Source organism: Spinacia oleracea, chromosome 3 (genome assembly GCF_020520425.1).
Source record: "Spinacia oleracea cultivar Varoflay chromosome 3, BTI_SOV_V1, whole genome shotgun sequence".
NCBI lineage: Eukaryota > Viridiplantae > Streptophyta > Magnoliopsida > Caryophyllales > Amaranthaceae > Spinacia > Spinacia oleracea.
The window spans coordinates 11,942,727-11,959,565 of NC_079489.1; the positions used below are offsets into that span (position 1 = coordinate 11,942,727).

The 16,839-nt window shown below is 36.9% G+C and overlaps 2 protein-coding genes across 3 annotated transcripts; one reads left to right on the plus strand and one right to left on the minus strand.

Annotated features, from left to right (window-relative positions):
- The first annotated feature begins 1,250 nt into the window (after positions 1 to 1,250).
- Positions 1,251 to 8,925, plus strand: LOC110788059 (uncharacterized). Its single transcript, XM_021992706.2, has 14 exons — positions 1,251 to 1,413; positions 1,563 to 1,660; positions 1,841 to 1,987; positions 2,075 to 2,190; positions 2,598 to 2,752; positions 3,402 to 3,487; positions 3,605 to 4,151; positions 4,636 to 4,767; positions 5,904 to 6,067; positions 6,174 to 6,253; positions 6,938 to 7,049; positions 7,461 to 7,535; positions 7,627 to 7,781; positions 8,695 to 8,925. Exons 2-13 carry the CDS (start codon positions 1,571 to 1,573, stop codon positions 7,771 to 7,773), a joined length of 1,851 nt encoding a protein of 616 aa, XP_021848398.1. The 5' UTR covers positions 1,251 to 1,413; positions 1,563 to 1,570; the 3' UTR covers positions 7,774 to 7,781; positions 8,695 to 8,925.
- Positions 8,926 to 10,060: 1,135 nt separating this feature from the next.
- On the minus strand, positions 10,061 to 11,961 carry LOC110788058 (extensin). Of its 2 annotated transcripts, none has more exons than XM_021992704.2 (3): positions 11,713 to 11,961; positions 11,491 to 11,575; positions 10,061 to 11,414 (listed from the first exon to the last, which is right to left on the minus strand). In XM_021992704.2, exons 1-3 carry the CDS (start codon positions 11,836 to 11,838, stop codon positions 10,306 to 10,308), a joined length of 1,320 nt encoding a protein of 439 aa, XP_021848396.1. In that variant the 5' UTR covers positions 11,839 to 11,961; the 3' UTR covers positions 10,061 to 10,305. The 2 variants fall into 2 exon arrangements, with proteins under 2 accessions (XP_021848396.1, XP_021848397.1); XM_021992705.2 differs by having other exon boundaries at positions 11,491 to 11,597; positions 11,713 to 11,960.
- Positions 11,962 to 16,839: the final 4,878 nt, after the last annotated feature.

Genomic DNA, 16,839 nt, shown 5'->3' on the forward strand with positions numbered 1-16,839 from the left:
TTCTCAAGCATATATCTACTATAAAGTATACAATTCGGCTCTCAAACACAAGAAATTTCATTAAAGCAACAAATCAACTCAAATAACGAAAACCAATTTTCTACCAATCAACCAAATCACCAAGTTAGGAGCTCACTTTCAATTAAGTGTATTCCCAACTAATTATAACATCCACGTACAATTTCAAGAATTACAGAGCTGAATACAATAAAGAATCAAAACCGCAGCAAAACTCAATCAATTTTTAAAAAACCAAACGAAAAAATTCATCAATTACCTTAGGGCCCGTTCGGTGCCATTTTAAGTTTTAAGTTTTTAGTTTTTAAAAAACTGAAAACTGGTTTTAGTTTTGGATTTCTGTTTTATTAAAACTGTTTAGTTTTTGTTTCAACTTTTTTAAAAATTGGTACTCTTATCATCTTATGCATTTTTTAGACTCTAGTTTCAACTCTTGAATATATACACCACGCACTTGGACGACAAGAGTCACAAGACACATCCCACATAGAACAAATTAACAATGATCACTTGCTAGAATCAACGTGGTATACATTTTTTTTGCTGGTTATTAATGGAGATATATAATCATTACCAAAACCAATTCCTCGACACATTGTATAAAAACATCGTATTAGGAAATGTACTGAAATTAGATACAGTACAAGTAAACCAAGTACACCAGCTATACGAGAGCCAAACTAATGAAATAAAGCAATGAAACTCGTGCGGCATGTCACACAGGAAACAGACTGAATTTTAGTAGAATACAAGGAGTTTTCGTCGGAGTTTGAATGGGTACCTCGATAGGCAGGATCCCTCCCAATTGAGATATTTTCCAGTCTTAAGGCTCGAACTCAAGACCTTGGTTAAGGAGCAATAGCCCCTTAACCACTCATAACAACCTCAATTGGTTTAAATCATTTATGAGATAACATAAAAGGAAATATAAAGAACATTTTAAGACACCGAAATGAAATACTTCATCCGTACCGGAAATATCGCACCATGGTTGACTTTTACTCCTCTAACCATTACTTTGACTCTTAATGTCTCAAATCGTGTGCAAGTAAAAATTATAAAAAATTAATATTTAAAAAATATATCGATACAAATCTAACATGACCACACACGACTAAAATTTACTTTCGTACGAATCACATACATGGCAAAAGTCGCCGTGAATAGTGTAAAAAATAAATTTTGCCATATTTCTAGAAATGAGGAAATACTTAAAAATATTTTTTTATAAAAAAAAAGAAAAAAAAACTGTGCATCTCCTCCTCCTTCCTCCTCCTCCTCCTCCTAAAACCCTCTAACAAAAGCAGCGTCTTGTCATTGTAGTTGTAGTTGTATCTCTACTCGGCGCCGCCTCTGCCAACCATCCCTCCTCCTTCCCTGCTTCTGCTATTCTCGGTAATTATCTCTTGTCGGCGGCCACCTCTCCAGCCCTGGCTCAAGGACGGGCCTGCTCCTAACTATTACTGTATATACATATGTATTTTTTTTCTGATGATTTTGACTGACAATTAGCCTTATAGTACTTTGTTTGCTATTATTTTCAGATTAATTGATGGGTTCGTCAAATATCAGAGACGTTTTAACTTGTTTTAGCCCTTCTCTTGATTTCTTTGCCACTACTTCTGGCGATGGCCGAATTAAGGTAAACAATCATTAGTTTGTTCTATAATTGAATTTCAACTGTGTATAATCTTTTGGTTGTTTAAATTTGAGGGGATTTTTGTTGAAATGAGATAATTTTACTACATTGGTAATGTGGGGTTTTGGTAGGGTTTAGGGTATGCTTAAAATAATACCTTTTTTTGTTTTGGGGAAATTTCAGATATGGGATACGTTGAAGGGGCAGCTCCAGACTGAATTTTCTGATATCCAATTGACCGAAGAGGCAAATTTGTTTGCAAAGCCGGAGAAAAGAGGGCACCTTTCTATTGATTACACTTGTATGAAATGGGTATCTTTTGATAAGAAGGTATTGCATTTTTTCGAACTTTTCTACCATTTGAAATGCTCACTTAAATTGGGTGGCTGATAATTTGATGGGGTTTGGTTGCTGCAGAAGAAAAGGAAGCTAAACACTTCATTGTTAGTGTTGGGAACAGGCAGTGGTGATGTATTGGCGTTGGATGTTTCCGCTGGTCAGTTGAAGTGGAAAATCAATGACTGTCATCCTGGGTGAGTAGTTCTGAATGCTGAACTCTTATAAGTCTTTTGTTCTCTTTACTAGGATGTAAAAGACCAGGGAAACGATCAACGAATCAGGAGGGTATATGGGAAAGGAGAATTTTTTTTGTGAACTTAATTGTCCAATCGTGCGAGTGTCATATAGATGTTACAGTTAACTTTTGCTAAAGATTTTCACTAAGGGGGTATTTTAATTATTTACGGGTGTTTTTTTTTCTTGCCTGGTGAAGGTCAGTGGTTCAAACTTTTTCTGCTAGTTTTTTTGTGATGTGCAAATGCTTGTAAACATTCCCATTGCAGCATGCTGTATGTTTTTACCTGGAACAAGATAATACTAGAATTTTGACTCTCCATCCGGACATGTGATTGAGTGATGTATGATCTATTCTTTTATGTAGGGGAGTTACTGCTATTGCATTTGCTTCTAGAGGTTCTTGCTTGTATACTACTGGAGCTGATGGAATGGTTTGTGAAGTTGATCCAACTACTGGAAACTTGTTAAGAAACTTTAAAGCTTCAGCTAAACCAGTGTCCAGCATGTGTGTTTCACCAGGTAGGATTAATTCATTATCAGCTCAGTATATTCATGTTTCCCTCTTTTATATTCATGTTTCCACCTCTTTTAATGATATAGACTTGGATCTTTAATATCAGAAGGCCAAATAACAGACACTGTCTCCTGTTATACACATGTGTGTTTCACCAGATATTGTGCTATACTCTATCGTGAAAACAATTAGACTACTAAGTCACCCATTTCTATGATTAGTGTCCACAGTACTTAAGACTTACTCATCTCCAGTCTTAAGAAGAGTGATGGAAAAACCTCTTGATATAACTGCTTAATGATGTTTCAAGAGGTACACTTTGAATTGCTATAGGTTCTAAGTACTACATTCTTCTGATCAAAAATAGGATAACCTTTCAGCTAGTCTATGCTGAAAAGTTGTCAAAAACCATTGCTATAGGTTGTCAAAAATGAATTCTGTCTCTATTTTTTTCCCGCCTACTAGTCTATGCTGAAAAGTTACTTATAACTCATTAATCGCTCAGATATCTTGCAACCTATGTGGGATTTTTGGTGGTCTAGAATAAAATGGCCTTTTATTTCTAGGAACTTCGATGAATTAATTCATGTGCCTTGTAAGATTCTTTTTTTTTTTACTTGCCTGGCACACTGATTGAATGATGTTTTGAGGCAGATGGGAAGACAATAGCAACTGCGGCTTCTCAAATGAAGATATTTGGTCCGGATCATAAAAAGATTCAGAAGTTTACTGGTCATCCTGTATGTTCCAAATCAGTATATCTGTTATATTCTTTTTGAATTATATAGTTACTATTGAATTGTGCTGTTAGTACAAGCGTTATGCCATAGTTATATATATGTCACTGATGGTATCAGGGTGCTGTTCGTTGTATGACCTTGAGTGAAGATGGAAAGTATATGTTCTCTTCTGCTGTTGGGGAGAGATATGTTGCAGTCTGGAGGGTAGATGGAAGCAAGAAGCAGTCTGCAATTTGTGCTCTTGCAATGGAACACCCTTCTGTTTACCTAGACTGTAGATATGTAGACAACAGTGATGCAGACGGAGCAGGCTTTTACGTTGTTGCCATTTCAGAGCTGGGTGTGTGCTACTTCTGGTATGGGAAAGATATTGAGGAGTTACGTAAGGCAAAACCTACGAGGATCTCCTTATCTGTTGAGGATGCTTATGAAAAAAACCACAAAGGTGCTTCAGCTGCCATATATGCTGCAAAAATCCAAAGTACAGCTGACGCTGCCGCAGTTTCAATGTTTCTTGCTCATGGTTTCTTGATCAAACCGTCGTTCGAGAAAATTTTGGTTCGTCATGGGGAAGATATACAGATAAACACCTCGAAGAATGGATTGCTTCTTCCATTTAGCCAGACTCGTAAAACTAAGAAACAACTGGAGCTACAAACCGGAGGTAAGTTTGGGTTGATTGTAGTTTGCTTTTTGAGCTTGACCAACTGTTGTTGTGCCTAGTATCTCGAATTTGTAGTAGTGAGAGCCCCTGCAAGCTCCCCAAAATTATACCAAAAGAAATAACATTCAGGTTATTAGTTTGAATGCAACAATCTAGTATTTAACAATGTCGAAATCTTGCTTTCTTTAGGGTCAAATTTCGACCTCAATGTTTTATTTATGTTTATGTCCACTCCATTTTTTGGTCTAATCTTGTGTCGGTCGCCATGTGGCAAGCAATATAGGGTACTTTTTATCACCTGCCTCTGTGATTATCTTAGCACCCAAAACCATGTGGAAGCTATGTACTTTCATTAGTTGGCGGCATCTACGTTTCTGTTCAGAGGACATAATTCTTAGCTAGCTTCCTTTCTGATAGGCGATAGCAACTGAGTTTTCTCTTCTTATCTTCCAAGGTTGATATTTATTTGTCTTTTGTCCAACAGCAACGGCACTAGATCGTGCAAACGCGGAAGGAGCTTTGCATCCAGTACCAAAGGTTCTTGATCATGACAGAATGAAGCAAGATCAATCAATCAAACTTGACAATAATAAAGTAGAATCCGTAGGCACCACAGGTAGAATTTATTTTATTCTGCCAGAGGAATTCCTGAATAACTGTCTTGTAATATACCTTGTTGTCAAATGTGCACCTTTTCAGCTTTCTAACAAAGAAGTAAAGGTGAATGTTTGATTTTTCAGTCGTGATAGGATAAGGCGTGTTTCTTGAAGTTTTTGATTATTTTTGCTGAGTTTAAACTTAGTGTGCAGTATTTCTTTACGTTAGGATTTTTTGAACAGGATACATGTTAACTCATTACTGATCATCAAGTGAATATAATCTCTGTTCACAAAGTTAATCAAATGTGCATTTGTATGTCAAGTTTACTATCTGAAATATTTAATTGTGAAGGCAACAGAGTGAGAAAATGGGCTAGAAACCCAAAAAGTGAACAATGCATTTCTAAAATATGCATGTAGTTTATCTTTACGTACCTTAACTATTCAATTTGTTATTGTCAAGTGTAATATTCAATTTTGGATATCCTACTACTTGCTGAGGTTGACCAAATATTACTTGGACGGAGGGAGGGAGTTAAAAATGACATGACGGAAGTAGGATGGACGGAGGGAGTTAAAAATGATATGAAGAAAGTGGGAAGGATGGAGGGAGTTAAAAATGATATGAAGAAAGTGGGATGGATGGAGGAAGTTAAAATGATATGAAGAAAGTGGGTTTGCAAGAGCATGTAGCAATAGATAGAAGCGAATGGAGGAAGAGGATCTTTGTGGATAACCACTGGAGATAAAGTCTTTGTTTCATTCAAACCCTTTCCTTCTGAGGTCGGAAGAATTCAGATGCATGACTGTGGTTTGTCCACACAGGACCACATTCTCGTTAACCTTTTTTATTTTTTTTTATTTTTAATTTGAATATCTTGGCTAGGTTTCTCGTATATGTTGGTACTTTTTAGTTTATCTAGTTTTTGGGAAGTAACATATTGGTATTAAGTTTGAAAGGGAGATGCAGTCGTTTATCAGATCTGATGACTTCAAGGTTGGTTGAACATAGGTTTCTTAGTCAGGCATCTTTGAGGTAGCTTGGGCGCTTATCATATCGTGAAATGTAGAATCTATCAATCTGTATATCTGCTAAATGTCATGCCGTGTAATTGATTATATTATTTAAGTGTTCCTTGTTTTCTGTATACAGCTCATTTTGATGTCCCTGGAGTGGATTACACAGCATGCCCCATGGAAAATAGACTTAAAACTCTGGGAATAATCAGTGATTTTGATAGTACTACAGCCAAATCAATAAGAACTTCCAGCTTACTAAAGGATATCGATATCGAAACTGTTTTACCTCTGAAGAAGGTTGATACTTTACACATGGATTGTGTATTATGCCTCCAAGGATGTTTAAAATATTTGTACTTGCAAATCTGCTTGGTTTTCTTATTCTTGCTTATTTTTTGTGTAGATGAGGGCAATCATCTTGTCTATGCCCCCTACCGATGCATCCAAGATATTAAACATTTTGGTAGACATGTGGCAGGCAAGGTAGGTTACTCAAATGCCTAACTAATGTCATCTCCACGAAGAAGCTTTTCTGATTTTTTATTTTTTTTAAAAAATTTCGATTGGATTATCTTTTCTGAGACACTAATGTTTTTAATCAAAGCTACTTATTTTCTTCATTGTCCCCCAGTAAACCAGTATGAGGGGGACTGAAAAGAAAATAAAAGAAAATAGATTCATTTCTTGTTTGTGAAATGAGTACTGCACACAATGAATACATGATCTGATTTCTAAAAGAGATTTCATAAGTGGACATGCTATCAGGTGTGCCCTTATATGTTTCTCTGTCAAGAGGAAGCTTCTTATTAAGAAATGAAACTGATTTACCAACTAGGGTTGGCGTGAGTGGTTAAGGGTCTCTTACTCAGTTGCTCCTTAATCAAGGTCTCGGGTTCTAGCCTTGGGTATGGAAAAAAACTCATCTAGGAGGGATGCTGCCCATCGAGGTATCTATGCAAACTCCCGCGGGAGATTATTCCACCCGCTGAAGGCGGTGGGAACTCCTCGTCTTAGAACCAAAAAAAGAAATGGAACTGATTTTTGTCTTTGTATGAACCATCATTTAAACTAAATTAGGATTGTTTATTCGCTTATTTGTTTCGTGTATACATATAATAATTCTAAGCATTGATCTAAAACGTTCTGAATTATCTTTGGTATGAACAGGTCCAGCAGTGGAAAGTTTGTTCTTCCATGGATTTATAATATATTGGTGCATCATGGTCATCAGATTTTATCTCAGGAACCAGAGAATACTACAATTTCTTGTTTATATAAGGTACCATTAACTCTAGCATCCTCGTGAATGTATTGTATCTCATTTCAGACTTGGCATGTCAAAGCACAATGTTCTTCTTTAACTTTTGATGCTGTTCTCTTATCACCTTGTTATAAATTTAATGATAACAGTAATTTACAAAAGAAGCTTATATTATGCGTGGTATTTGATTGTAATGACGTGAAGTTGAAAATCGAAATGGTGAATTCAATCATCATCATTTATTCAGGGAAAAGTAATTACTTATTTCGCCAGTCAATTTTTTGTCTGAATCATGGTTGAAATAAATATCCTCCCTTTTTCTCGCACTTTGTAAGACAACCCAATCTGGATCATCAAAATATCAGATGGCATGAATACATGCTTTTCCCTTTTTTATGACATAATTTAATTCTTTATTTGTTGTTTTAGATTGCTAAATCAAAGGGGTCGGCTACTCAGTCTTTGTTGCAGTTATCTGGCCGTTTACAGCTTGTTACTGCACAGGTTTGTAATGTCAATGGTCTTTTGTGGATTCACTTGTGTTAATGTTAATGGTCTGTTCTCTCAGTGCCTTACTACATGTATCCTGCTATAGATCGATAAGGCTACCCAGTTAAAGACTCAGCCCTCGCTACCTGAAAATGAGATGATTGGAAGTGAAGATGAAGATGAAGATGTTGATGAAGTTTTGTTTGGGGAAGAGGATGAATCTCCAAGTAGTAGTGAAGACAATGATGATTAAGTGATGAGGTTATATTTCTTTTTCCTTATTTTGTTTGCCGTTTCTATAAGTTGCGTCTGGATTTCGAGAAAAAGCTGACAAATTTCTGGTTTAGGATTTCTATTTTCCTCTTTTTTTTCAACGGAGGTAGTTGGATGGTCTGTAACGGAGGTTAAATTTATATGGTTTCTAAGTTGGTGGACGGTCTTCCTACTTTATCTGGAAACTGCATTTACTTTATGTTACAACTCCTTATCAAACGCGCACAGCAGTTAAATAACCCTTAACTCTCTAGTCTCAGTCTCTCATTCGTACATGTACCATGCTTTTCTTTGTGAGGGCGAGTGGTTGCGGATGTGTTTGAAGAAAATTTTCTTTCATTCCTTCAAATCTCTGTTCCTTTTCAAATTTTTACATTTGGTGGCTCTGGGGTGTTTTTGTTCGTTCGAAGCAAGTGAATAAGTGTTGAACCAAATTTATCCTCTTGTAACACCAATATTGAAATGGTAGCTGTATTGAGTCTTATTCCAGCATGATTGGACCTTATCTGATCAGTGTTTCTGGCAGGAGATTATGAGAAGGATTTGGGAGGAATGTCCAAGAGGAGACATGTCCTTTTTGTTTATGGGAGGTTTAGAAAGTGTTGATGTTTTCTCACGTGGTTAACTTGAAGGTATCTCGTGAGTTGTGATAATAGAACATGTAGTTGTGGTGAGCGCTATATTATGAATTTGGTTCTAAGCTTCATTCTTGTGTTGTCTAGTCGAACATTTCTAGATTATACACTGGATTCTGATCCATATAAAATCCGGAGGATTTTCATGTCTGCAGGCTTACTTGCAGTTTTCTATGTGCTCCCAGTCTAATTTTATTCCTAAGTTGTAGTACAAAAGCTCATGTGTATTTTCTATGCCATAACGCATGGCTCCGTCTGTTTTGCAGTTCAATGCTTTGGATCTATGTTCGTTCATTATGAGATTGATCAGGCTTCTCTCCATCTGGTTACCATCTTCTGCAAGAATCCTGGAAAATGTCTGTGAAGCAGTATGTCTCCTTCTATCCTTGCGCATAGCTGCACTATTTTGTGCTCAATTTTTTGTCCACTGTATGGAATTTTGATCTCAATGTGTAAAAATATTGATAGGTTATTTAATATACGTCTTCTCCAATCCATATTATAGCTGTCCGCTAAATTGACTTTTTCTTGTTTGGTACCTATATCTATGATATCTTTAGAACTTCAAAGGCATTATTCATAGTTCATAGTAATTTGCCACGTCGTGCCATTCATGTGGCATTGACATGTCACATCATTCCCATGAATCCCAATGACTATGTGGTGTGATGTGGCTTTTGCTTGATCTTTTGTTATCTTCACATTCTTCTTAAAAGGTTAGTGAGTATGAACTTTAGAGTAAGCAACTAAATAATGATATTGAATCCTTTGCAGAAGGGTCAAATAAAAAGACAGAGGTGAATGCATAAAACAACCAATCACCTTTTCACACCCTAGGCTCCCACCTCCAATTATATCCTAGCTAGAGCCACGACAACTTAGTCTCACAGAGTGGTCTAGCCTATCTTCATGCTTTGAGTTTCTGCTGTCAGGAAAATCTTCACAAGCTTCTTGTTGGCCAATGCAACTTATTATTAGCAAACAAATCAGCTGAATTATTCCGTTGTCTTCACAACATTCTTTTACATAGTGACATAAATTGTAGGTCATAGTTGAAGATTGCTATTTAAGCGCCCAGGCTTTTATGACCTTATAGATTGATATTGTGCTGGACGGCTGGTATTGACTAGGTTGGATTACTTGGATCGAATTGATACCGACTAATTAGGTTTTCTCCAAAACAGTATGATATTGTTGCTGAGAGGTAAAACAACAGCAATTCATTGAGGAACTTGTTGAAGATGAATTCTGGGTGTATCAAGATATATTCTAGTGCGCTATGATTGTCTGTATCTAATTTTCTAATTAAGTGAAATGACCTGCTCATTCACCTTCATCAGGTCACTTGAAACCTTAACGTGGTAGATACTAAACCCTAAACCCTAAAATGTTGAAGGGTGAATTGCTTCTGAATAAATTAGAAGGACATGGTAGATACTTCATTTGTTTCTTCTCCTGTTCAGGCATTTAGTTTACAGAAAGTAATGCGGAATATATCATGAAATTTATACATTTCAATCATGTTGAATTGCTAGAATGGACTATGGAGGAATAACTTTTGATGCATAAAGCGGGACCCCTTTGTTGATGATAACTATAGGATTTTTTATGTAAAAAAAAATAGAAGTTGAGTATAAAATAAATGTGCGTATTTCCTTTAATATATTGGTTTGACAAGGCTGTATGCCAGCCCTCGAATTTGGCATCAGTTCTTCTCTAGCCACAAGCAAGAATCTTATTCCTGTCACAGCATTATCACAGGCTTATATTGTTAATTACTGCCACGTAATGTTATGCTATGGCCACCTAGCTTTCCAACCAAGCATCATGAATGGACTACGAAATAGGATTTTCTATTCGCAATGAAATTCTTGTACCTATACAATTGTACATGCATTTGGATTTTCATCACTGAAGATTGATGTAACATTCCCATTACTAGAAGCACTGTTCCGATATGGATCCATATTATATTGGTCCATCATGCCATAAGTTGTGTATTGTGGTGGTGGTGGTGGTGGTGGTGGTTGTACATATTGGTATTCTGTGATGGGAGTTGATGGCCTGTACATGTTATAACTGTGAGTTGTGCGAAGAGGTTGAGGTGGTTGTTCATGGTAAACAGTTCTTGGTGCTGGCTCACGATAAATAGGTTGAGATGATGGCTCACGGTAAATAGGTTGAGATGGTGGCTCACGATAAATAGGCTGTGATGGTGGTTCATGATAATTAGGTTGAGATGGTGGTTCATGATAAATAGGTTGAGATGGTTGGTCGTGATAAGTAGGACGAGGTGGTGGCTCATGATATACACGATGAGGTGGTGGCTCATGATAGATGGGCCTAGGACGCTCATGATAAAGAGATTGAGGTTGTGGCTCGTGATAAACAGATTGAGGTGGTGGCTCATGATAAACAGGTTGAGGGGATCGTTCATGTCTATAACTAGGTCCTGGTTGATTGCTCCAGTGTCCACCATAGCCATGACTGTATCCAGGTCCGTACCCGTTGCTATGACCATATCTATAACTGTAGTCAGGCGGATTGCGGTATACCACATGAACCTCCTCTACATCCTTTGGTCTGTAAGTGTTTGTTGGCTGGCTTTGCTGGGGTTCAGCTGGAGGATTTGAGTCAGGTTGTGGATTTTGATCCTGTGAATTTTCAGGTGGTTGTGGAGGTGGGGGTTGATCTTGTTGTGGTTCTTGTGGTGGCGGGGGTGCTGCTTCTGATTTCGGAGGCTCAGCTGGCTGAGCGCTTCCTCCATCTGGTGGTGGTGCCCCTCCTTCAGGTGGTGGTGCCCCTCCATCTGATGCTGGTGGTGGTGGTTCAGATGGCTGGGAATTCGGATCCGGTGCTTCTGTATGAGAACAGATGGTAGCAACTTTCCTGACTTTCTTTATAGCTTTGATGATTCTTTCAGGATCTGCCCATCCAATTATTGTTAACTTCTGCTGGGGAAAGTCGATGTAGAGATCATATATCCCTGCAGACAAGCAGAATTAGTATGAAAATGATGCTGATAAATTGGTTTAATGAGCAGATTATCTGTGATTACTTACCAGTAACGCCGTTGAGCGCCTTTTTGATCTTCTGCACACACCCATTGCAGTCCATGCGGACATTTATCTCGGTGACTCGAGGTCTCTGCATTTTTTAGGCAGGAAAACTGAAAAAAACTTAGATGGGTATCGATATATGTAGGTTGCGATTACAAAAATGCACAGGAAAAGTAAGAATATATGCTACTGAGTAATTACTAAATATTGAGGATGCAACCATACCTCTAATTGTGAAGCCATCTTGTAGGAAGAGAGGAAGATACAGGAGAATAACTGTATGAAAGAATAGGTGGCATCATATTTGTATTTGAGGAGGGAATATTTGAAAGTAGAAAGTGAGTGGGACATGCAAGGAATCACTTTTATAAGACCATGAAAACAAAGGTTCACACAGGAAGAAAGTAATTAGTTACCCTTGTTGTGCAGGACTTAGGCTTAAGAGGTCACCATCTGATATAAAAAGTAAGAGCGAAGCAACGATGATTATCGTAAAGAGGTCAATATCTTTCGTTAAAACGTTTTAAATTTTCCGTGGAAGGGAATTTTCTTTTTGGGTGGATGTATACTGTAATTAAAGAGGCGTCCGTGTTTAGGATATCTGAAGCTGACTCTGAAACAAAATACACAAAGTTAGAGGGGAAGATAATGAAATGGGAATAGAATAGTAATCTGCAGTTGTGTGATAGTATATGATCTAGTTAGTGCTCATTTTGGTCAAAGTGTCCACTATAGAGGAATCCTTTTATCACAAGTAAAAGAAGCGTTCAGACTTCAGACTCTGCCTAATTGAATATTTAATCTGTGTTTTAACTGGTATAATTTTATTATTAGGGAAGTTTTATTTCTGGAACTGTCCTTTTTCTTTCTTTTTGGAACAACAGACATCAGACTCTCTGCCTAATTGAATAGTTAATATGTGTTTTAAGGGTATTGATTTTATGTTTAGGGACTTTTTAATGTCTGAAACTGTCCTTTTTCTTTCTTTTTGGACAGCAGACATCAGATTCTTAGGACATGGGATGGTAGCTAGAGAGTAGAGAAGCCTTTTTTCTAATCTACGGCTCAAATTTGTGCCTTTTGATTAAAATAGTGATCAACTTCTAATCTTTTGATTGTTTGTTTTAGTTTAAATTAGGTTTTTAATAAAAGGTCGACTTTCCCACTGCTTTACTGATGCTGTACTAGTTAGGACAGGACGGAAAAATCTTCCGTCTTGAAGTAGATGTCCATCGTCGTGTTTAAGAAGGAACGATAGATGCAACCCTTGAGAGGAACGAATTTACTTTAATGGTGTAGACGGGATTTGATCTCAGGTGACATTCATTGTGTTATGACTCTTTAATCGTTATTAGAATTAAGGTTTCCGTGGTTGTGCTTAAAATGGCATCGTCTGATAATTCAAGGTTGCGTTGATGTCAGTATGCTCTTATTCATCGGTGATTTCTGTTAATTATTTTCTTCTTTTTTGTGACAATAATGTGTTTATCCTTTCAATTAATTGATTATACTAGATTCGTAAGTTGTACATTCATCACTTGATTCTTATGCACACGAGGTTAAATATGAATTTGATTTGAGTATGTTATTTTCCATCTGTAAAATGTGGTCGAATCTCTTGCAGTCATTGGGAGTCTTGGTCTTTTGACCTTTTTGTAAGCTAGGTTCTAGACTACCAACTTTCCATCTATTGAAATCACTCATGAGCCTTTTTTTTTTTCTTCGTTTGGTTTGGCCTAAAGACTAGATCAGATCAGATTAAACAAGGTTTCACCTTATTTTTATTGCTTATTAGACTAAACTAGAAAAATTCAGAGCAAGGCTAAGAAAGACCAAACAAACGTAAAAATTATTCACATAAAACCTTTAGGCTCTGTTTGGTAAGGCGTAAAATGTTTTCATTGTAAAATGATTTTTCATGGAAGATATTTTTCAAGGGAAAACACAATTCCAAACTAGTTTTCATTTGTTTGGTACCTTAAAGGAAAATGGGAGAAGATGGTGAAGATTGAGGGGAAGAAAGGAGAGGAAGGTAAGGAGGAAAGAAGAAAAAGTGGTTTCCCTCCCTCTCAAATGGAAAAGGGTTTTCCACTTGTCCTTACCCAACCAAACAACGTAAAATGATTAAAATAGGGAAAATCGTTTCCCGTGAAAACGTTTTACGCCCTACTAAACGGAGCCTTAGACCAAATTAGACCAGAAAAATTAATCGGACCATAAATTAGAAAAATTAAATTACAACCGTTGAAGGGATATTAAAGTCTACCTAGCTTAGATTGAAATTCTAAATAGTTATGTTTTTTTACCTCTGGTTGGTTTCATGTATTACTCGTGTAGTCGTATACTCGTACTACGTATTACATAGAAATCGGTGGGGTTTTTTTCTCCACCTTAATTGAACCATCCCAAGCTTAACAGGACTGATGTTAATTATTATTTTTAGATTCGAATGAGGATTAACCAAAGTAACAAAACAGAAAGATAAAAAAAAAACACACAAAGTGATGTTTAATGTGATACTTCATGAAATCCGATTTTCATTTGGCTTTTATGTGGCCCGACTCAGATTGGGTCGAACCAATTCAACTGACTCATCTTCGCTTCTAAGTTCTAACCGAAATGAGTAAATTGGCATTGATCTCAAACTGAACGACCAATTTTGGACAGGGGTGTCAAATCGGGTCATCGGTTAATTACGGGTCGGGTATAATCGGTTCGGGTTTAATCGGATAATGTAGTTGAACGGGACCATTATACTTATGCGGATTGAATGTGTGACTTTTGTTTTTCGGGTCACTTCGGTTTTTGTCAAAATCGATTGGATCTGGCCAATTTTTGACAGCCCTAATTTTGGTATCCTTTATTGTTGGTGTAGTTTTTGTGGGCTTGGGTTTGGGGATAGTAAGTATAAATTATATGCCCACTAGCTACTAGTCCAGAAGTCCATTAAGCTCAAACGAATTATTGTTTTGTTAGTCTTTAATCAATGTTGATGTCTCTTCTAATAGGATAACTGAATCATTAGAGGTTACTAAAGGGTGTTTGGTTCGCACATTGATTTAAGTTGGAATTATGAATGAAATCAAGGGGGTAAGTGGTGAAACTTGATTCTTAATATCGTGTGTTTGAGTTTTCCTAATGTGAATAACTTTTATGGGATACCTGAGGTGTTCGTATAAGTCATATTCACCTACGCGCTTTGGTTTATGAATTCCATATCTTATGGGTATTCGTTATAAGTTTATAATGAATTCTAAAAACAAAGACCATGTATGAGTTTAACAATATCAAACCTATAGCCCATGGCTAGGGATGGGCATGGGCCGGATCTAGGGGTGAAAGTTCGGTTTTCGATTTGGATTAAGGCCCAAACTGAATCCAAACCGAACTAGTTCAATTTTCATTTTTTGAAACCGAATCCAAACTAGATAACCTTTTAATCCAAACGAAACCAAACGGGATTTTAAATTTCCAGTTCAATCTAAACCATAAAATCGAATTTTCACGGGCCTTTCATTTGGGCCTATTTTGGACCTATATTATACCTATTTTTAGCCAATTTTCGGGCTCTTATTATACTTTTTAGCCAAGTTCAGTTTATTCGGTTTTAACTGAATTTCTTATTCGATTTGGTTCGGTTTGATTTTCGGTTTTTTACTACCAAACTTTCAACCCTTGCCGGATCTGTTGAGACCCAGACCCATATTTTTTAGGCAGACCCAGACCTGCCCCAGATCCACGGGGTCTGAAAATATCAGACCCAAATCCAATGGGTCTAATTGGTCTCACGTCGAAAATGGGCTAGTGTTATTTATTTTATTTTTTAACTTTTTTGTCTCATAAAATTTTTCCGCGCCATTAATTTAAACGTCATTTACCATCACATATTCACATTCAATATATAAAATATCAGAATTAACAAGTTAATACTTAATACCTGCATTACAAATTACAATCCAAACTCCAAAGTCACAAATACATCAAAAAACAAAACTAGGTCAAATTGTGATTTGTGCGTACAATACTAATATCATATGTGAACTCTTTTTTTTTAAAAAAAAAAAAACTTTAAAATCATATATTTTATTATTTAAATAATTAAACAGGTTTATGGGTCAAATCAGGACCGGGCCCTGGGTCTGAGAATGTTAGATCCAGACCCAAACTCTTTTTAAACACATGTTTTCAGATCCGATCCAAGCCCTTGAAAATGGGCTGAGCGCAACCGGGTTTGAGCCGGGTGCTGGACCCATGCCTACCCATGGCTCATACCAGAAATCCGCGAACAAGACAACAGGTAGGACATGCAAGATTTTGTAGATAAAGACTTTGTGGAGCTTGTCGACAGAAAAGACAACGTAGTTTTGACTTTTGATGATAATAATTGCCGCAGTCAACAACTTTGTTTTTCCCTTCTATGCCCCCCACGGCCCCACGGCCCACCCCCTTTCTCTCGATGTACGAATGGAAACTAAGCAGGCCCAATCTTGGACTGAAGCCCAAACTGTCCCAATCGCACAGGCCCAGTTTATCTTTTAGGTGCAATTAATAGTTACTTGCTTCCATCCAACGACTATCACTCTATCATTGAGGTTGTCTGACTTATTTTATTTTTGTGCAAGCACTCACACTGACTTTATTATCAAAAAATAAGGAAATTTTGTGTAACACTACCTTAATGTTTGGACGTTTTGTGAATTACTAGCTTATAAAAACTTTTTTATACTTTCCTACCTTATAAGTTTGATATGTTTTAGTAACACTACCTTGTAACAGAAAACGTTAAATCTCTCCGTTTGTGGGCCCCACCCCCAACGACTTTATTCCATTTCTCTTTCCCTTTCTCCATAGATGATCTCTGTTTCTCTTTCTCAGTCTCCGATCTCTCATTTCTCAATCTATGTTCTCATCCGAATTCAATTCTTCTTCTTTTTCTGATAAAAAGGCATGAGTTATCTCTCCCTTCTCCGTTGAAGCTGTTTTCTCTCTCTTTCTCTCTGTTTCAGACCATAGACATAAACAGTGACTGAGAATTAAAACCCAGAGTGAGAAATTCCCAATGCTTTAGTTTCCCAATTCTCCACCCGCCCAGCCAAACACGCCCCAATCCCTTTAATTACAGAGATAATCTTCTCTTTCCTTTTTGTTATTTTTATTTTCTTCATCATAAAATCAGATAGTAAGTCCACTTCGTTTCGTCTCTTTCTCACTTTCTCTATCCTCTACTACTTAAAATTTGAAGAAGTTTGTTGTTCATACCCATAATTCTTTTTCATTTGGGTTTCTTCTGTTCATGTCATTTTCTTTTTTTCTCTTTTTCAAAGAACAATTAAAAGTGGCATTTAATTATTT

Excerpts from the sequence above, each read along its gene's own strand:
- LOC110788059 (XM_021992706.2), top strand. The coding sequence starts at position 1,571 with ATGGGTTCGTCAAATATCAGAGACGTTTTAACTTGTTTTAGCCCTTCT. Across the intron at positions 1,988-2,074 it reads GGGTATCTTTTGATAAGAAG|AAGAAAAGGAAGCTAAACAC; the intron begins GTATTGCATTTT and ends TGGTTGCTGCAG. Across the intron at positions 6,254-6,937 it reads GTAGACATGTGGCAGGCAAG|GTCCAGCAGTGGAAAGTTTG; the intron begins GTAGGTTACTCA and ends TGGTATGAACAG.
- LOC110788058 (XM_021992704.2), bottom strand. The coding sequence starts at position 11,838 with ATGTCCCACTCACTTTCTACTTTCAAATATTCCCTCCTCAAATACAAA. Across the intron at positions 11,576-11,712 it reads AGATGGCTTCACAATTAGAG|AGACCTCGAGTCACCGAGAT; the intron begins GTATGGTTGCAT and ends TAAAAAATGCAG. Across the intron at positions 11,415-11,490 it reads GGCGCTCAACGGCGTTACTG|GGATATATGATCTCTACATC; the intron begins GTAAGTAATCAC and ends GCTTGTCTGCAG.